The sequence below is a fragment of the Schistocerca piceifrons genome, chromosome 4 (assembly GCF_021461385.2).
Source record: "Schistocerca piceifrons isolate TAMUIC-IGC-003096 chromosome 4, iqSchPice1.1, whole genome shotgun sequence".
Taxonomy (NCBI): Eukaryota; Metazoa; Arthropoda; class Insecta; order Orthoptera; family Acrididae; genus Schistocerca; species Schistocerca piceifrons.
The window spans coordinates 538,211,215-538,231,505 of NC_060141.1; the positions used below are offsets into that span (position 1 = coordinate 538,211,215).

The following is a 20,291-nucleotide window of genomic DNA, read 5'->3' on the forward strand; positions in this document are numbered from 1 at the left end:
CGGTGGACGGTGGCAAGGAAAATTTCCACTTGGTGTAATATATCAGCTCTATTTAAATGTGGATGAATATAACATGCGAGATGTGATAAAAAAGTAACAGGAATTTTTTAATTTCGCAGGTTTTATGCATAAGTTTTAAATTTTTTATCTTGTCGGTGCACATGTTCCTAATATATGTCGACGTTTTCATCTGTTTTGAATATTTAGTGTATAGTTAAGTCGGAAACGAGTACCGGGCGAATTTTTACTTTCGAAAAAGATGGATCAAAGGATCTGCATTAAATTTTACTTGAAAAAATGGAATAAAATGCAGCACCACATTCGAAAAGTTGACTGTAGTTTCTGGCGAATTTTAGTAAGACAGGAGGTTTCGCGTGGTATAAACGTTTCAAAGAAGGTCGAGATGACGTTGAAGACGCGCCCTATCGCATCAATTACTGGCGACAGTGTGGGAGAAGTAAAAAAAAATGGTTCTGGAAAATCTCCGAATCACGACTAGAGAAGTTGCTGACGATGTCGGCATACTTTTTGACTGATACCAAGCAATTTCTTCGGCGTGAAACGTGTAGCAGTAAAGTTGGTTCCAAAATCGTTGAATTTCGACCGAAAACGACGTGGCTTAGACATCGCTCAGGAACTGCTGAATGAAGTCGACAACGATCCAAAATTTCCAAATGAGGTTATAAAAGGCGACGAAACATGGGTACAGGGGTATGACTTTGAAACCAAGGCCCAATCGTCCCAATGAAAACTGCCTGAAGAGCCAAGACCGAAAAAATTGGAGAGGTTCGATCACATGAGAAGGTTCTTCTCACTGTTTTCATCGATTAAAATGACAGTGCATCATGCGTTCCTGCCTTCCAGCCGTACGGTCAATAAGGAGTACTACCTGGAAGTTAAGCGCTGTTTGCGTGAAGCAAACCGAAGAAAACGACCAGAACTGTGGAAAAACCACTCCTGGAAAATGCATCCGGTCGTACCTCAACGCTTGTTCGTGATTTTTTTTTTTTTTAAGGCAAAATCAAAACCGTTATTTTCCTTCGGCTGCTGCATTCACTGGACGTGGCCCCCCTGTGACTTCTTTGTTCTCGAGGCTGAAGAGAATCATGAAAGGGTGTCGTTTTGCCATTATTTAACACTGACACAGTATACTGAAGGAACTGAACACTGGTAACGAGAAGTGAGTTCCAGAAGTGCTTCCAAGATTGGAAAAAGCGCTGGAACAATAGTTTTATATCTGAGGAGGTGATTACTTTGAAGGGGACAAAGTTGATGTTGATGAATAAATAAGGACCTTTAAGAAAAACACACATTCCCGTTAAGTTTTTATTACATCTCATATGTCAACAACAAGGAGAAAGAATCCGATAGTAGCTTATTACAAGAATTGTGACGAACATCTTGAGCGCGTAAAACCAGTATTAGATTGACTTGTTAGATTTTTTGCTGGAAGGGTTCTGGAAAATTAAAATGCACCTATAAAGGAAATAGCATACAACACAATAACACGACCAAATCAAGAATTTTGTTTCAGTATTTGATGCCCGAAGAAATTAAAAGGGAATTCTTAGAAGAAAGGAGACGTAATTCCCGCAAAACCTCGTTGGGTAAATTTAGAGAAGCTATATTCCAAAAAGACTGTGGAACCATTATGCTGCCACCATCGTGTATCTCACGCTAGATGTCATTATAATAAGAAAGATTAGGGAACGTTCGGGGCCATATAAACAGTAGTTCTTCCCTCGGATGAAATACAGGAAATATCGGTAACATCGGTACTATGTACACTCCTCCATGCACTGTGCAATGGCTGGTGAAGTAGTACATACATACGTAGTCAAGTTAACTGTGTACTAGCTGTACATCCTGCCTCTCTAATGAATATGCTGTTGTACTCTCTTATCTGCAGCATGAACCATCTGTCCGTTCTTGTCGGCCGTGGTGGCCGAGCGGTTCTAGGCGCTCAGTCCGGAACCGCGCGACTGCTACGGTCGCAGGTTCGAATCCTGCCTCGGGCATGGATGTGTGTGATGTCCTTAGGTTAGTTAGGTTTAAGTAGTTCTAAGTTCTAGGGGACTGATGACCACAGAAGTTAAGTCCCATAGTGCTCAGAGCCATTTTTTTTGTCCGTTCTCTGGTGATCAATAGACAGAAGTGTCACACGCTATCAGCCAGAGCGTAGTTTCGATTTTCTGTGTGAAATTAAGGAGCTGTTTGTAGATCAGACTTGCATTTCCAATCTGCAACGAATGTGGAAATTTAGTGTCTGATTAAAACCGAGCTTTTAACGAGGACTCGAACCCACTTAGCGGTGTTCACTTTGCCAAGTGTGCTAGTCCAGTGAGGAAAGTGTCTACGGAGTTTGAAAAACAAGGAGAAAAAGGTATTGGTTCCTAGTTCTTTACTGGCACCATCCACCGTTCTTCTTGCATCAGCTCAGATTTGCAGAAAAATTTACGCGACAGAGGTATAGCTAACTGTTTATTTTACTAGCGGAGACAGGACGCTGTAGTAGAGCCGGATTATTATTGGAGAATAGGATGCTTCAAATCCCTTTCCGACCGCTCTAGTTACTTTCAGAAGATCGTAAAGGATGGCTCAGGAATACAAAAAAAAAAGTTTTACCACCTCCCCAAAATTCTTGTCAAACTGAGCTGTTACTCCTTGCATCACACTCTTTCGACGTAGATGCCTTCCTGTAAGTTTCGCAAAAAAAGTGGAAAAATAGAATGCACCAACAGCTATTATCCGTTCCATTCCCAGAGAGGACCACACAGTTAAATCTTACATAATGTATCATAGAGGAGCGAAACAGCATCTTCCACGTGGTCTCATCGATATTTACAGGTATGAACAGTGAACCGCTGACTGACAGGAGTTTTCGCCAGTCGGACGAGTCTTTAACACTGAGCACTGAACATCCTGTTCTCTGTTTAAATTCAAGCGGCGAAACCATTGAGGGAGTGTGGGATAGCAGTACAATAAGTTCTAATTGGCTTTACGAGGACTGGCAGTAGAAACATACCATTCATAGCGCTTCCGGCACGTGACTATCGGAAAATAAAGTAGCATGACATTAGGTCTCGAAAATGTCAAAGAGTTCTAGTAATTACAAATTAGGTTTAATGTAGGATGCTGTTACGCTTTCTCGCCTGAGAGCTTGCCGCCTGATCGGCAGCTTGCCGCCTGATCGGCAACAGAAAACATTCCAACCATTCACAAGCTGTCAACAACATATTTGACACACTTGACAAGACCACAGGTAGAAGCGACAGACAACAGGGAGCTGAGTAAAACCAGACAGATACGCAAAGACCCCCCCCCCCCCCCCCCCAGACGCAAAAATGACAAAGACTACCTTTCTCGACCGGAAGCGGGAACGGCTGAAGGAACCAACGTTCCTTTTCAGTTACCCGCTCGCGTAGCCATAGTTCACCGACCTAAGTTCACAATATTAGTGCTTGGTGAAATACTGATAATTTATAGCGTGTAAATTTATGACGTGAATGCTGTGATAGCTTGTTGCTATTACTGTTCATAAATAAAGTGCGTGACACATGTACCTCTCAAATTTTCAGACAAATACTTTTAAAATGTTTCTCCGAGCTCCAATTTCTTGGAAGTTACAGGGAAGCAGTGTAGTAACCTAAGTAGTGATGTTAATAAATTATTATTGTTAGATTAAAACGCTCACGGAAGTAGTACGTTAAAATGGATGTGACGGAACGTAATATTCGTGGGTGGGAGGAGATGAAGATGACGACAAACTCAGTCCCCCCCCCCCCAGGTATTCATTTGTACTTCTTGAATAGGCTACCATAGCCGGCCGAGCAGTTCTAGGCGCTTCAGTCTGGAACCGCACGACCGCTATGGTCGCAGGTTCAAATCCTGCCTCGGGCATGGATGTCTGTGATGTCCTTCGGTTAGTTATGTTCAAGTAGTTCTAAGTTCTAGGGGACTGATGACCTCAGATGTTAAGTCCCATAGTGCTCAATAGTGCTCAGAGCCGTTTGAGCCATAAAAAGAGAGAGAGAGAGAGAGAGAGAGAGAGAGAGAGAGAGAGAGAGAGAGAGGGGCTACCATGGGTATTCGAAAAATTTGACTGATTAACAGATCATACACCTCTTTTGTTGTGAGTTTGTTACTTCACTACAAATTGCAAGTTGAACTGTATGAGAAACAGAATATGCATTAAACTTTTCACTCTAGCTACAGCATGATTCATTTCACAGAGTAAAAGGAGGTTGCTGATAATTGGCATCTGCACATTTATGTCACTCGAATGTTGAGTACATTCATTAGTGTGTGAAAGAACGGACATCTACATCTACATACATTCTCTGAAAGCCACCGTATGGTGCATGGCGGAGGGTACCCTGTACCGCAACTAGTCCTTTCCTCTTTCCTTTTCCTTTCCTGTTCCAGTTACAGGTAGAGTGAGGGAAAAATGACTGTCTCTATACCTCTGTATGAGCCCTAATTTCTCGTATCTTATCTTCATGGTCCACCTTGGCAATGTTCTGTTGCAATTCAAACCTCAAACCATCATTGGCAAGTCTGTAAGTCATTAACATAGCGTGATTCTGAAATCACACATCATTACTGGTGGCAAAATAAATCTAATCATAATAGCTTTTTTCATTGACTCAATGTGAGTCAAATGGAAAATCCATCCAAGTAGGACATCTCAGTGGTAGTTAATTTTGTCTTCATAATCACTTCAGGTTAGAACTGAGGAAATGTGGAAATAATATGAAAGCAGCTTCCACCAGCTGAGCAAAAGCAGACTCAATTAATTGTTCATAACTAATCTAAAAAACTAGGACACCTTGTCCTACTTGGATGGATTTTTGCTTGACTGTATGTAAAATTGCTCCCATTGACTGAGAAGGCACAGAGTCTGAAAATCCTTATTTCATACTTTATTATAGAAAAAAAATATCTAATACATCAACACACAGAATGCACAGCCAGAATGTGTCTGCATTAGTATTAGTATTCTACTGAATGGAACAAATGAGGTAGGGAAATACATTTTGCAAACCAACATACATACATACATATTTAGTACTAGGTGATGGTAACAAGGAGGCACCTGGTTAATAACTCCCTAGGAATAATTGCTCACAATGCTGTTTTCAGTGATGTGGCTATTAGAACATCAGATGAGTATTGAAACACACAAAAAAATCCAGCTTTGATTAGGAAAGAGAGCTTTGGAATCCTTACATAATGGCTAATTTTGTATGTTACTATTGGCTTTGTCACAATTCTGATACTAATCAGCTAAGTTTGCATGCAAGGTAACAGACTTATTCAGTTTTGAACATGGGTATGTGGTTTCCATAGGTATGTCAAAATAGCTGGAGTTCAACAATAAAACAGGATCAGTTTTGTTAATGGGCAAATGGTGATCAAATTCTGTAATGCACCTTTCCAAAAGGGAAAAAATGTAATGTAGAAGAGTTAAAAACTGAAGTTTGGTTAATTGTCGACACTGTTTTACAAAAGGGATTTGCAGCTTAACTTTGGACAGACTGGGCAATACATTTCCTGTTAAGCCACTAACAAATGACTTTATAATTCTGGTTCATCAGTCAAGTAAGTAAACATGCATTTTGACAGCTTCCAGCACCAAAATTGACACACATACTGGTATAGCAGGTATGTTTATGATAGCTGCAAGTTTTGTAATTTTAGTACTTCTTTTAGTACTCTGCTCTAGATTGCTTCCTTAGTGAGAAATGTGTAAGCACTTTGAACTTAATTTTCACATTGCTTCAATGCAATGCATTTGATCTGTACCTCTTCTTGGAGAATATGCTTATATACATTGAGGAGTAGAGTCAAGTATTAAATTTGATATAATCAAAGAGCATGAACTCAGATTCACATAGTGCTTATTTTAACATTAGAACTGTTAACAAAACTGTCTCACTTCTTGTTCTGTAGAGTCTGTGTGAATTACAGGTTTATATCAATGTATGCCAGATTCAGCACCAGAAATGCAAAAACCCTAAAACAGCCACTTCATAGATATTTGAAAAGAACTGTTAAATATAAAAAAGAAAAAGAAGTCAGCAGTTTTGTGAGTTCAGTGTTGCACAAAATCAGTAAATCTGCTATTCGGAAAAAAAAATACTTACTAGTATCAAAATCTGTAGGCACATATTTAAACTAAATTCCAAGAAAATTATGACTGCTTTTCAGATGAAACTTGTCGATCAGATGAGTTCACATGTGGAAACTCAAAGTGCATTCAACAACGATGGGTCTGTGATAGAGATGACGATTGTGGAGACGGATCAGATGAAAAGGACTGTCCAAAAACAACCTGCGCTCCAGAGACAGAATTCAATTGCTCTGATAACAACATGTGTATTACCGCCAGGTGGCAGTGTGATGGTGATCTTGACTGCCAAGACGGCTCTGATGAACAGGTATATCTTCTGTAATAACATATACATTTCTTTGTTACTCTTTCTCTGTTGTAACTACACAGATAAAAATGAACCTCATTTTGTAAAGAGGCACAAATTACATTCAAAGTTAAGTTAATTCATTATGTTCAGAGGTTGGAAAACCATTTCCTGAGACCATACAAATGTTGAGAGATCCTGTCATCTAAGATGCCAGTGAAAATTTAATGAGTGATAAAACTTCAGAGCCCGTGTATAGATAACAAGAAATGCCCAAACAAGCCACACTCAATTTTCATGGTTGCACACTACCATTATAACAAAATTATCAATTATATTACTTTTACTGCAAAACTTACTGCTCCGTAATATTCCAGTTGATACTTTGTCCAGTCCTTTCATTACAATGAAATGTGCCCAACAAAATGTTAAATTTTGCTTGCCCAATACATAATTTAAAACTGTTCCTGTGATAGAATGACAAACTTTCTGTCAGTGAATCATCTATATATATATTTCTGGGGCTATAGTGACTAAAATGCTAAGTTATAACTTTGCTGTCACTGTTCTTCACTCATTCATGCATTCATTCACATATTGTGTTTCATAAATCCCATCACAAAGCCTTCTGGGATGTGAAACAAGGTAGCAGGGCGACAGTAGTAAAGTTTATTAGCAACAGATTCTTTCTACTGGTAACTTACTCAAACTCATAAATATGGAAATAACTTCTAGATTACTTTATAGATGTATATGAGTATTAGGAGGAAAGCAGTTGCTTTAAAAGCCACTGCTCCTCCTCTGTAATTCCAAAGCGATTGTATTTTATGTAATACAACATTAATAATTAAGCATAATTTTATATTAAAATTATTTCTTGATCTGTTTATATGTTAATGATAAAGATGAAAAAATAAGAAATATAGGATTTTTAGAGTTCATATAGTAATATTTCTTAATGTTCAAACAGGGTTGCACATCAACTGGCCCCATCTCACACTGCTTACCCCGTGAATTTGAGTGCCTTGATCGAATGACCTGTATCCATCAGTCTTGGGTGTGTGATGGAGACAGAGACTGCCCAGATGGCAGCGATGAGGATGTGTCACGTTGTCATAACATGACGTGCAGGCCAGATCAATTTCAGTGCCGCAATCGTATCTGCATCCCAGGACATTTGCACTGTTCAGGTCATGCAGAGTGCAGCGATGGAAGTGATGAGGAGAACTGCAGTGAGTACTTAGTGAGCAGCATGACTCACTTGTGTATATTGTGTGTAGGCATATTATCAGTATGTAGTTTAATATACGAAAGTTGTGCATTAGGGAAGAGAGAATATTAAAAGCAACTTATTAAATCGTACCAATCCGTTCATTTATAAAATAAGTCATGCTTTTCTTAACAGCAACAACTGGACTAAAAAAAAAAGTGGTAACTTGTGCTAATAGTTCACATTATGGTGGGATTTACAAATAATTTTTTTCTGGGCAGTTGTAAATGTAATTTATTGCCATAGTTTCCCCAAGTTTCTGGTCTACATGTTGGCAGCAGTTTTATTATTTTTTCTAGATACTTACATACATTATTTGCTTCTCTCCTTCAAGCATCACCTGTGCCAAAGTGTGATCCAAAGACAGAGTTTGAATGTGGAGGCGGTATGTGCATACCTTTATCCTCGGTGTGTGATAAGAAGCCCGACTGTCCAAACTGGGAAGATGAACCACAAGAAAAATGTGGCAAGAATGAATGTGCTGTAAATAATGGTGGCTGCTCACAGAAGTGTGTTGATACGCCTGCTGGTTACTACTGTGACTGTCTTCCAGGGTTCAAGCTTGTTGATAATCATACTTGTGATGGTATGTATTACTTCAATAGTATTCAACTAAAGTAATTGAAAATTTATTTTACTTACACAAATTCAAAAGGAATCCATGACTACAATAATTAGTTTTGCAATTTTTTTCTCCCACAAAGATGTGGTACACACTTTGAATTTTCTCCCTGTTTAAATTTATAATTATATTTCAGATGTAAATGAATGTGAGATACCAGGGGCATGTTCACAAGAATGTATAAACGAGAAAGGAACTTTCAAATGTCAGTGCGTTGAGGGTTATTTAAGAGATCCAAGAGATCCAACAAGATGTAAAGCGATGGAAGGTCATGCATCACTGTTGTTTGCTCGTCGCCATGATATTAGGAAAATATCATTGGACCATCACGAGATGACAGCAATTGTTAATGACACAAAAAGTGCCACGGCACTGGATTTTGTGTTCCGGACAGGGATGATATTCTGGAGTGATGTAAGCGACCAAAAGATTTACAAGTAAGTTCCACAGCTGAATCTTGCTGTTATGTTAAGGGTTCAATATAACCACTAGCTAGATAATGTTTTCTTGATTCTTGTAACTTTTATTTATATTACTCATTGTGACTTGAATTAAGCATCTCAATTTATTTGTAAACTTATTGTATTGTACTTTCTGTAACTTGATATATTATGGTTTAGTGTGCAAAAGCAAAACTGATTCCCTGTTGATGATTTTGATCTAAACACTGAGTTCAGAGTAAAAATGACAGTGATAAGTCTAAGTCAATACAAAATGAAGAAATTGAGAGATGAAACCACTGTTTAAGGCTTGTGGAGATGATGGAAACTGTGTTTCTATGATAGACAAGAAAGTACATAATGAAGTAAAACTATTGCCTTGCAGACACATGGTTGTGAAAAAGTGCTAAGAGCGGTATAATGTTGCTGATAGTGAGGAAGATCTTTAAATAAAACAGACCAAAATCCCACTCAAAATGAAATTTTATACCTGAGAATAAGCTTACAAGGATAACGAAAGAAAAGCGCAACTTAAAACTTAACTTCTTGTTCATTACCTAAAAAGTTTTACTTACAGTACCCTTATTGCCAAAAATTAAGACTGGATGCCTAGATGTCTACAAGTAGATGCACATACTGCATATCACAGTGTCTCCATTTAGTGTGTGATAACATAATAGACCACAGACAGCTATAAAATTTTTAAAGCAGTAGATTTAAATCAAAGGAAAATTCATTTGGGAAAACCAATAAATTATGCGACAGAACTGCTGGGAGCTTATGCTACTACTGTAGTTCTTTGCTTGGTAAGAGAGAGGGGTTGATTAGGGAAGGTTGAAAAGGAAGGTCAGGCCCCTCAGACCCCAAGATGAGATGGATGCACGTCAAGTGAGGTCAAGGGTAGGACCTTCCTTTTTAACCTTCCCCAACCTATACCTCTTTCCTCCCTAAGGAAACAACTATTCGTTCTGAAACCTAGGATAGTACATCACTTTTACTGCTGTGTGTGTCCATCAGAGAAGTACTGAATGTTTCACCTCCTAAAGGCAATATGACCAGCGATTCTGTCCTATAATGTATTGAAATTAATACTGAAAGCAATATTAAGAAGTATGGCATGTTTTGGGTCCATTATATTATGGAAATTTTGTTTGGCTGCACATGGAGCGATCAATTAAAAAATTAAGAAGTACAAAACATTCCATGAAGAGTAAAGTCATTCCACCTCAAATCTAAGCACTTAATCGTGCATATATATTCGTATGGGAAATAAACCATATGTAGAGGGAAAATCTAACAGCAAATAGACACAGTTCAAGCAAAATGTGTTTAAAGGAGTAGGGTCCTCAGTATTAGCCTATAAACTGTGTAAAGAAGTACAAAATGAACTAATCAACACTTTTCTATGTACTACTGCAGTCTTCTTTGTGGGTAATGAGCCTGCTTTATTTTTTTCTGTGTGGCATATGTTAAATATTTGCAGTAATGTAATATTAATACTGTATTACTTTTCAGGGCACCTATTGATGAAGGAAGTGAGCGGACTGTCGTAATAAAAGATCAGTTAACAACATCTGACGGTCTGGCAGTGGATTGGATTTACAATCACATTTATTGGACTGACACTGGGAAAAATACTATAGAGTTGGCAAATTTTGAAGGAAATATGCGTAAAATTCTAATAAAAGATGAGCTGGAGGAGCCTAGAGCTATCGCTGTAAATCCCTTGGATGGGTAAGTAAAAATAAATCGGTTTACAGTGTATCTCTTGAAGAGACTCAGTCATATAAATTTTGTTGCTCATACCAAGTGAGGCAGCACAGTAGACCTTGTCTTCTAAGAGCTGTGTTTCAAATCCTGGTCTCTGTTTTTACATGGCTTCCCAAAATTACTTAAAATTAATACTGTGGCAGTTCATTTGAAAAAGATGCAGCTAATTTCCTTCCTCAGTCTGAGTTTTGCTGCATCTCTAATGATGTAGTTGTCAAAAGACCCATAAACCTCAGTTCTCCCCCTCCCATTTTGTCTTTAATTTTTATAGTTTGTAATGTCCTTCTGCATTAATAAGGTTACACTTGTCACCAACACTAAATTTTTGGAAAGCTTTATTGCTAGAGACTGCCGTTTGCCATAGGAGATGCACAAATAAATGTTGCTTAATTACTTGCAGACACACACCTGGAAAGGGATGTTTCAAACAAAAGCTCTTCATCAATGAATCACTTTTGAAATTGTCAAAAGAATAACCGTGAAACTTGGGAAATACATTTCTCTGTAAAATATGGCATTGTGGTTTAGTAAATTAACTTACTTAGTAGGCTACACTTAACATCAAGATGATAACTACAGAATTGTACAAACTGTCAAATACAATGTTGATAAACAGACACATTTCACCTTAAAAGAGTGCCTTGACTGAGCATACTAATCCAGAGCCACCAGCTTACACAAAACACAGATGCATATACCAGAAACAAAATGTAAAAAGATAAAGCTGATGATGTTGTCCCATGCAGAGGATAATCAGTTTTAAATAAAATTTTCACCATTCTTTGATAGAGAAATGAAATTCTAGAATAAAATAAATTCATTCGACACACAGCATATCTGCTTTTACAATAAAATCTTTTAATAAGACTGTGATGACTAAAAACTGTTCCTCTGTACTTACAAAACTTAGAAATTTGGTAGACCCAGAGTATAAGTTGGGTGTTTTTCCTCATGCAATTGTTTATATTCCTTCAAAGTTTCTTCTTTGTCAGCTGAATGATGAAATTTGAAAATAATACTGAAATCCACTGCATTAGATTTTCAAGCCTAACTGTGGAATGAAAATAATAGATGGCTAATATCTTCATAGGGCACTGTGATGGCAATGTTAGAACAGCTGCCGATATCCATATATTCTGGAGACGTAAGATTGAGAGCTGCCAGGGTGACTGGTAGTAAATTAACAAAATATATCTCACTTTCAGAAGTTCTGTGAATTTCTTGTTCCATGGATCTCTCTTTCAATCTGTATATCTCTTTCTAAAGTTTTCATACTGTTCAGTATACTCACAAAACTGATTTTATGATTCTAATAGGTGGATGTACTGGACTGACTGGGGTACAAACCCAAAGATTGAAAGGGCGGGTATGGATGGTGCTCACCGCCAGACAATAGTCTCTTATGAAGTGAAATGGCCCAACGGCTTAACCCTTGACCTTGTAAAGAAAAGAGTATACTGGGTAGATGCCAAGCTAAATGTTATATCTTCTTGCAACTATGATGGAAGTGGTCGGAGAGTTATTTTGTACTCACCGGAGCATCTTCAGCACCCATTCTCAGTGACAACATTTGAGGACTGGGTGTACTGGACTGACTGGGACAAGCAGGCAGTTTACAAGGCAAATAAATTCACTGGGAAAGATGTTTCTGCAATTACAGCAACACACATGGTAAATACTTCCTATTTGAGGTTATGGCTGAATAAGCTCATAGAAACTCAATAATATAATGTATGTGTTTCATGAAATGTCTTTGCTTTTTGTTGTTGTTGTTGTATGAAAAACCCTCAACATTGATTACTTACTCATAATCTGTATCATTTATCACACAAAAATCTTAACTTCACAGCTCCAAAATCCAATGGTAATCCATGTGTATCACCCATATCGGCAACCCGATGGTGAAAATCATTGCCAAGCAGTTAATGGCCACTGCTCTCATCTTTGCCTGCCGGCAGCTCAGATAAATGCACATTCACCAAAAATTTCTTGTGCATGTCCTGACGGCCTGCAGTTAATGCAGGATGGTTTGATGTGTGCTGAGGCTGGTAAGTATACATTATACTGACAGAAAGCATGTACTGGAATATAAACATATATATCACCATGTAGACAATGAGGAATTTGATTTTACTGGGTTCGCATATTTGCTAGTGTATTCTACCTGACCTATCCAACTTCTGATAATACCAAATGACAAGACCTATAATTTGTTTAGTGCAATAAAAATGTGTATCAGATAAACCTTACCTTGAAGGTTTAGAGCATGCAAATGAGAGGTCAGTTCCTTATAATGAAAGCATACCCAGTGTCAGGCAAAAATGCTATGATGCCAGATGAATTAATGGTGACTACTTTCCATGCACGTGATAAGTGATTTATTTGTACAGGATGATAAACTGATGACATACATCTGACATGAAATGCTTGGGAGAAGCAAATCTTGTTCTTTCTTAATGGATGCTTACAAATAAAAATTGCAGATTTATTAGATATGGAAGTCCATTGGTTTAATAAATTCATGGTGATTACGTCTTGCAAATTTTTTAGCAGCATCTGCAACTGAAGGAGATATGGAAATTGGAATCATTGAGTGTTATATAATAATTTAAATGTATCATATACAACTAACAACAGCTTTATTTATGTCTTGTTGTTTAACAATATGGTGCTTTCAACTGGGACATTCACTGGAATTACCTGTTCATTAAGAATCATAGCCAAAGCCCTACAAAAGGAGGGGGAAAATTATGGGAATTATGTAGCAACGTTGTTAGTGCAATGGCACACGGCGTTTAATCTGTAGTTCTTCTACAGTTTTGCACTCATAATGCATGCCATTTTTAGTGATGTGTAGGATTTAAATCTGCAGTTTATTTTACAGGCTGCTGTAGGATTTTCTGTCCATTGTCTAATGTAATTCTGTGAGAAGTATCTTTACATACAGCTTGTATGCACATGTCTTTTGCATGATTTTGTGTAATTTGCATGAACCCAGTAATTATTTATTGTTTTCATTATATTTAAGTTATTTTATGGCAAAATTACTAGTCTAATGATCATGTAGTTGTGATACTACTACCATCACAACTGTGTGATGGTACAGCAGAGACCATGAAGATGATTACTGTGTATACAAGAAAAGGCAGTAGTAGTGTTACAGGTATTCCATGTGTTGCAATTTCGTCATTTGCGTGATTTCTGACCTGTTCTAGCAACATTTTATCAGTTTACATGGTTATGGGAAGAGGAAAGAAATTCTAGAATTTTTGGACACGACAGGTAGTCTAGAATAGGTCAGCAATTTGGGTTAACAACCATCATCACTCGGCATTTCATTAAGAATGAGCTTAATTGCATCACATTGCTTTAAGTATTCAACAAATCTGTATGATGTGACCACCATTTAAGTCCAAACAGGTTGTTTAGTTTGTTAAACAACTGACTATCAGCACCGAAAGTATGGGATATCCTTGTTAATTTATATCCAATAGCATCACTTTCCAAATTAGAGAAATGCTGATGAAATTTTGCCTAGATTAAAGATTTCTTTAAACTTCTGAAACCTCTCATAACTACAGTTCTGAATTCAACAACAGGAATAAGGACTTTGTTTTGGATATTGGAAACCCCATCATGCAAAATTATTTCCATGTTGGCAAAAATTCCACCATACAAAATGGGACTACAAATAGTCACAAGCAGTTCAGTTTTCTCAGTATATTTTGTAAAATGACATGTATTAAGAGATATATTTATTGCTTGGAAAACTTTCCCTTGTTGTCGAAGTTACTACTGCCATAGAAGAAATAATTTTAACATATCAAAAATTACTTAATTATTTTACTAAAAGTTTTGAAATATTTTCAGCTACAACTACTAGCACTACTACTACTGAAGAACCAGACTGGGATTACCGTGATACTTTGGGTTCAAGTCAGTTTCAAAACACTCAAACTACATTAACCCATTCACATACCCAGAGTGAGTAAAGTGTGCATCATACCACAGCCCCCCCTCTTGTGTGGTATGAATTATTAAGAAGTGCCCTAAAACTCTGGTTGTGGCTAAATCTTGTCTAACTTTCCGCAAATAGTAAATAATAGACATTCAATGAAAACTGGCTATAACTGCAGTAAAACACAATCTCAAAGTTTTGTGTGTGGCACTTTCAGTAACTGTTTTGGAAAGAGTGTGTGTGTGTGTGTGTGTGTGTGTGTGTGTGTGTGTGTGTGTGTGTGTGTGTGTGTGTTTTCACTTCATTTGATCGGTTCCTTGTCGTAGCTGAAAAATCGTAACAGTATTTCTTGTGTGCACTTGCTGTTAATGTTCAAAAAGGGTCTAAGGGATCTTCCATGGCTTGAGTGTAATGCATGTGTACAGTATTATTTAACACCAATAAATTTTCTTCACCTTTTCTTAAATTGCTTACATATTCTACAGTTGTCTGAGCTTAATTTGCATTTTTGCAGCTTCTTTGCATGCTTCTTTCTTTTCTTTTTGCATGTTTAAAAAAAATTACTTTCAGGGCTGGTAGGTTCAAGTTTTAGGCATTTCATTGAGACAGTTTGCCAGTAATGTTGCAAAATAGAAAAAAAAGTATCCTGAGAAATTGCCAATACCTGAGTGGTCATTTATGAACACTGCATTTGGGACAAGTGGACTAATGAAGATAATTTTTTTTATATAGTCATACGCACACTCTCACTTGCTTGTCATTATCTACATTCTGAGTAGAAGGTAGCTTCCTCACTGCATTCGCAAATGACTTGAGCTTAACTTTCTTACACTGAACTTCCAAAAAAGGGCAGGTGAAAAGTGGACTTTAAGAAAAATATAACAGCCTTTAAATTTCTTCCATTTAAATATCATCCATGCATTTGTGATAAATACTTTTCTTGCGTAATGTTGCACAGTGAAACAGCTAGCTAAATGAAATCTGTGATGTCAGAAGAAATTAGCATTACTATGCTCAAAGTTAATAAATGAAAATAAAACATGGATTTTCTTGTAGTGCTACTTTGTGGTGGTGGGTGTACTTCCCAAATTTAGTGTGTGACAACCTAAAAGTGTGTGCTTAAATGTTTTATGTAATAAAATTGTTTGGTTTACTTTGTGTCTGTCACTTAAATAAATAGCTAGTGACTGAAAATAGTAATTAGATCACTAATGAAATTATAATTAAGTAATAATTTTTATTTCTTGATTCATATATGACAATTCATTACCTATGATTCAAATTGAATAGGCACTTAAAAGTGATGAATTATTTTTGCAGTCACACTAAATTATCAGATTTTACTCCAAAATTTTTTCTGAAAGTCCTGAAGTGCAACATTGGTATGTTGATTCTCTAATGCACAAGGCTGCTTGTAATTGCATCTGGTGACCTTGACTCAGCAGTGTGTCACTTCTCCTTCCACCTTAAAGGAGCCCCACACATTCTCTGAGTTGTGACTACTAGTGTAACATGTTGTTGAGCTTTTTATCTTGCTTATCAGTTTTCAATACAGTACACATACTGCATGTTCTTATCACTGGTGCTACCTCAAGTACTAGCACGACTTTCTTGTTTTAGTGTGCACTTAAAATAACTTCTGGGTTCATAAGTACTTATAACTAAAGTGCAGTGCAATATACTGTAAGCTTCAGGACTTTCACTTAATTCGACTCTTCTTGGACATCTGTAGTGAATTTTTAGCTAGTTAAATATAGAAACAGCTGGCACAACCCAGCTACTGTTGTTTTATATTGTTTTGTGGTAGATACAGAATGAGTTACTCAACAGGTAACCTCAACAGATGTTTGTGTTTTCCTTTAATTAAAATGTATTAATGTTGCTTGTAAACTTAAAGTGAGGACTTTTATTTTACAGCAAGTCCAAATGAGAGCACCACTAAATTAGTAGCTGGACCTGATGCATTTCCCATTGAGGATACGGACAGTGGAATGGTTGCAGGAATAGTAATTGGAGTTGTGACTGTTATACTAATATTGGCAGCTATAGTAAGTAGAAATTATAAATTAATAAGTATTAATAGAAATAAAATTATCTAAAAATGTGTGTTTTCATTAACACATTATCTGAGAAAAACAATCTGTGCTGTAACATTGCATACTAATGTAATAGATATCCACATTGTTATAATCAAGTTGGATTCACAAACATATGTATTCAAGAATTTTTTGCTCATCACTGTTGAAATGCACTAATATCTAAATAAGATAAATGTCTGCATTACCTAAAATATGATTTTTCCGAAGTTTTCTCAGTTGTTAAAAGGATTTAAACGTATGTAACACACCTATATTAATATTTTTTCACAGTCTTTCAAATCTTGTTTTTGCAGGTGGCTCTGGTAGTTTACCGGCATTATCTTCACAGAAATGTGACCAGTATGAACTTCGACAATCCAGTATACAGGAAAACTACTGAAGATCAGTTCTCATTGGAAAAAAATCAATATCAGCCACAAAGGATCTACCCTGCAACAGTGGGTGAAGAGGTAAGGGCACTTGCTATGGATAGCTGCATACTTAGATAATTCTCCACTGTTTAAGGAATTTCCTGTTCTATATTTTCTTAAGAGTGTATTCTTTGCTTCTGACAAAGACTGAAAAGTCAAAAGCACATCAAACTTTGTTTCTATGAATCTTTTATTTCCCCCCCCCCCCCCATCTTCTTGAAAAGACTGCCCTTGCCAACCATTTTTGTTCTTTATTAATATGAAAATCCAGTGTAACAAATTATGGAAAGAAACATTTTTGACAGTCAGAATTGTAAAACAGTATATACATGTCTCTGCCATTATAACTGATAAAAGAAATGAAGGTACAGAATTTAAAATCAAATGAAAATACTGTGATTTACTGTGAACTCAAATGAGGCAATAGGAAAATTCTTTGCAAATTCTTTGTTGAAATAAACTAGTAATTTACTTGGTTAAGAGGTTAATGCACAAGCTTGCTCTCCATAATTTGTGGAAGTTTGTTAATAGGTAACACTGTGGCATCCAATTTATCCACTGTCATTAATATGTGGCTTTAGGAAACTATTGCAGAGATTATTTCAGTACCTGCACGAGTGTTTCCCATTTCAAGTTCTCAAGGAGGTGGGCAGGCTCAGAATTGTTAAGTGCAGAAATCTGGCCGTCAATAATGTTTTGTCTTAGTTGCCATAAAAGGTATACATCACACTAACAGTCTTAAATTCCGCCCATTTTTCTCACGAAATATCTTCATTTCCATTAATACACCTGTGTTGTGTGTTTAGAGAGAGAGAGAGAGAGAGAGAGAGAGAGAGAGAGAGAGAGAGAGAGAGAGAGAGATAGTGAATTTCTGCTGAGAACAGTTGCTGCCAAATATTGTTTTTTCCTGTGTGCATTTGTGCACCCCAATTAGTATAATTATAAAATATGACATTAATTTTAAGGAAAAGTTAAAGTTTTTTGATATGTATTCAGATTTTCTGTAAGACAGGTGTATTTATTTACAATTCCAAACAAACTGGACATGACACACAACTATTAATTAAGTCACTTTACTACATAAATCTAAGTGCTTTTTACTGCCTTTGACCCTTGTTTCATGCCTCCCATAATGCTGTTAACAGCAAGGACTTTATGATTCTCTGGTAAGTATGACACAGACAATGCATGAGACAGCTGCGCATAGAAACAAATTTTGGCACTTAATGAACAGTAGATGGTAAATTTATCTAAAACATGTGTAATGAAGATTATTACACTCAGTTTATCACAATTATTATTTTTTTTTTTTTTTCAGGCTCATGAGCCCCTGACTAGTCCTGGGACAAATGATTATGTATAACTGTGCTTTGAAGTTAGTTCAGTAACGGACTACTATCCAGGCATGTTCTCCTGCCATTGTGGACAAGTGTGTTGAATGGTGCATGGTGGTGTCAAGGCTAGAAATAAAGTTGTTGGGATTGCAGCAGCATTGTCTGTGGTTGGCAGGATTAAGTTAAGCAACTGTGCATTCTGAAATGAATGTGGCACACCATGTGCAAGCAAGTGATAGCTCGCATTTCTAGAATTTTTTAGTTGAGCAAGAGGATTTGAGTGGATTGTGAATAATGGGACAGTGCCAAATTTCTGTGATCTGTTTACTATAAAGCATGTAGTGTGAATAAGTGTATATACAGGAAGATGGAAACTTTTAGAGGTGCATACTGGACATGAACATAAAATGTATGTTGTATCCAAAACTAATTATTTTCAGGCTACCTTTTTTCTTTTTTTTGTTACTGTGTGTATCATCTAAGTATCCATTTTCCAGACTCCTGTAAATATTTAATTTTATTATCAGCCTGTATATTTTGAAATGTGTATAAATCATATTCCTGTGTAAATACTTTCATACTGTGTAAATGGTGTAGAAATCTTTCATTACAGAAAGTGTCACATTCGGTTTCGATAATAGTGTGAGAGAATGTGTGAGAATGTCTTTAAACTAAGCTGTATTTACGTACTGCATGGATGACTGATGTATTTAATTGCCTGTAAAGGATTTGTACAAAAATATAACTTTGTCATTAAGAAATGAGAACGAAAATATTTTAAAAAGAGCTATTTAAATGTTTTGTAAATACAGTGATCATAATTTCAGATTTGTGTCCTGCAATTAATTCTATTGAGCAAATGGAGGTAAGCATTTATAAAAACATCAGTTCTATGTAGAATAAATGTGAAATTCTGCCAAAGTTTTAAAAAATTCTGTGTTAAGTTTATTTGTTAAAAAGTTGACAACATTCTTTGTTCCTTTGTTTCTTATATTATTACAGTGAGATTGAAAATGAGAGAACAGTGTATTTCATATTAGATCTGTCTCTTTAAACAGGCACATGTTCTATACATCTACTATGAAGTATGATGGTTATTAAGTACAAAATATAATCATAATCGATAACAAAATTTTAATGTTATCCATTTTGCTATTGGGAGTATCTAAAGTGCCAAAGTTACCATTCCTTTTAAAGATATTCTTTGAAATATTATAACAAGAAATAAATCTGGTATGATTTGTGTAATGATGAGCTTTAATATGTGTTATCAGTGGGAAATGGACTCAAAGCCTTTTAGTAAGGATTTAGTGTCTTGATAATTATATTGTATTAATGAAGTGCTTTGATAGCGTTGTGATTACTGTAATTCCTAAGTCTTCGGATATTAAGCAAATGTAAGATTTGCATGTTTGTTGCTCATTATTGTATTACCATCACATAGTTTTATCATTTCGTTCCCTCAGTGTGTGTACAATTGTAAATATATAATGAAAAATGTGAACATCTTTTTAAATTGGCAATCCTAAATTATTTTTGCAGTGAATCCTTGCCATTGTAATTATCTGATAAGAAAAGTAATATTAACTTTGGAGGAATTAATTTTTTTTAATGAAACACCAAACTGATTAAATTAACAAGCTGTAAAAGTCTCTATTACACATGGAATGTAGTTGGTATTTGGCAGCATTCCAATGACTGGCATAACACAGGAGGAATATGATTGCAAATGCATGAAAATAGCTATCAAGTTAATTTGTGGAAGTTTCGCAAAAAGCATTTTAAAGGAATGCTTAAGAACAGATTCACAATAATAGTAGATACAGGAACTTGGCATTTTTCTCTGTCTGGACTTCATAAAACCATCATAAAATGATTCTACGTGAACTAAATGATGAAAATTTTTACACATTGATGATCTGTTAAGGAAATACCCAGGCTTTTGAAGGCTTTTAAATTATATGCTTGG

At 36.3% G+C, this 20,291-nt stretch overlaps 1 protein-coding gene across 4 annotated transcripts in view; it reads left to right on the forward strand.

The window, feature by feature from the left end:
• The window catches only part of LOC124795365 (very low-density lipoprotein receptor-like), a 612,937-nt gene extending 593,111 nt beyond the window's left edge, over positions 1-19,826 (forward strand). For 3 of the 4 annotated variants that reach the window (XM_047259367.1, XM_047259366.1, XM_047259369.1), the window contains 11 exons: positions 6,211-6,440; positions 7,390-7,651; positions 8,024-8,275; positions 8,448-8,748; positions 10,267-10,485; positions 11,838-12,192; positions 12,371-12,569; positions 14,392-14,505; positions 16,397-16,527; positions 16,872-17,027; positions 18,307-19,826. In XM_047259367.1, coding sequence (XP_047115323.1) covers positions 6,211-6,440; positions 7,390-7,651; positions 8,024-8,275; positions 8,448-8,748; positions 10,267-10,485; positions 11,838-12,192; positions 12,371-12,569; positions 14,392-14,505; positions 16,397-16,527; positions 16,872-17,027; positions 18,307-18,351 — 2,264 coding nt within the window. In that variant the 3' untranslated portion in view covers positions 18,352-19,826. The remainder of the gene's footprint in view (positions 1-6,210; positions 6,441-7,389; positions 7,652-8,023; positions 8,276-8,447; positions 8,749-10,266; positions 10,486-11,837; positions 12,193-12,370; positions 12,570-14,391; positions 14,506-16,396; positions 16,528-16,871; positions 17,028-18,306) is intronic. The other variant, XM_047259368.1, reaches the window with a different exon arrangement.
• Positions 19,827-20,291: the final 465 nt, after the last annotated feature.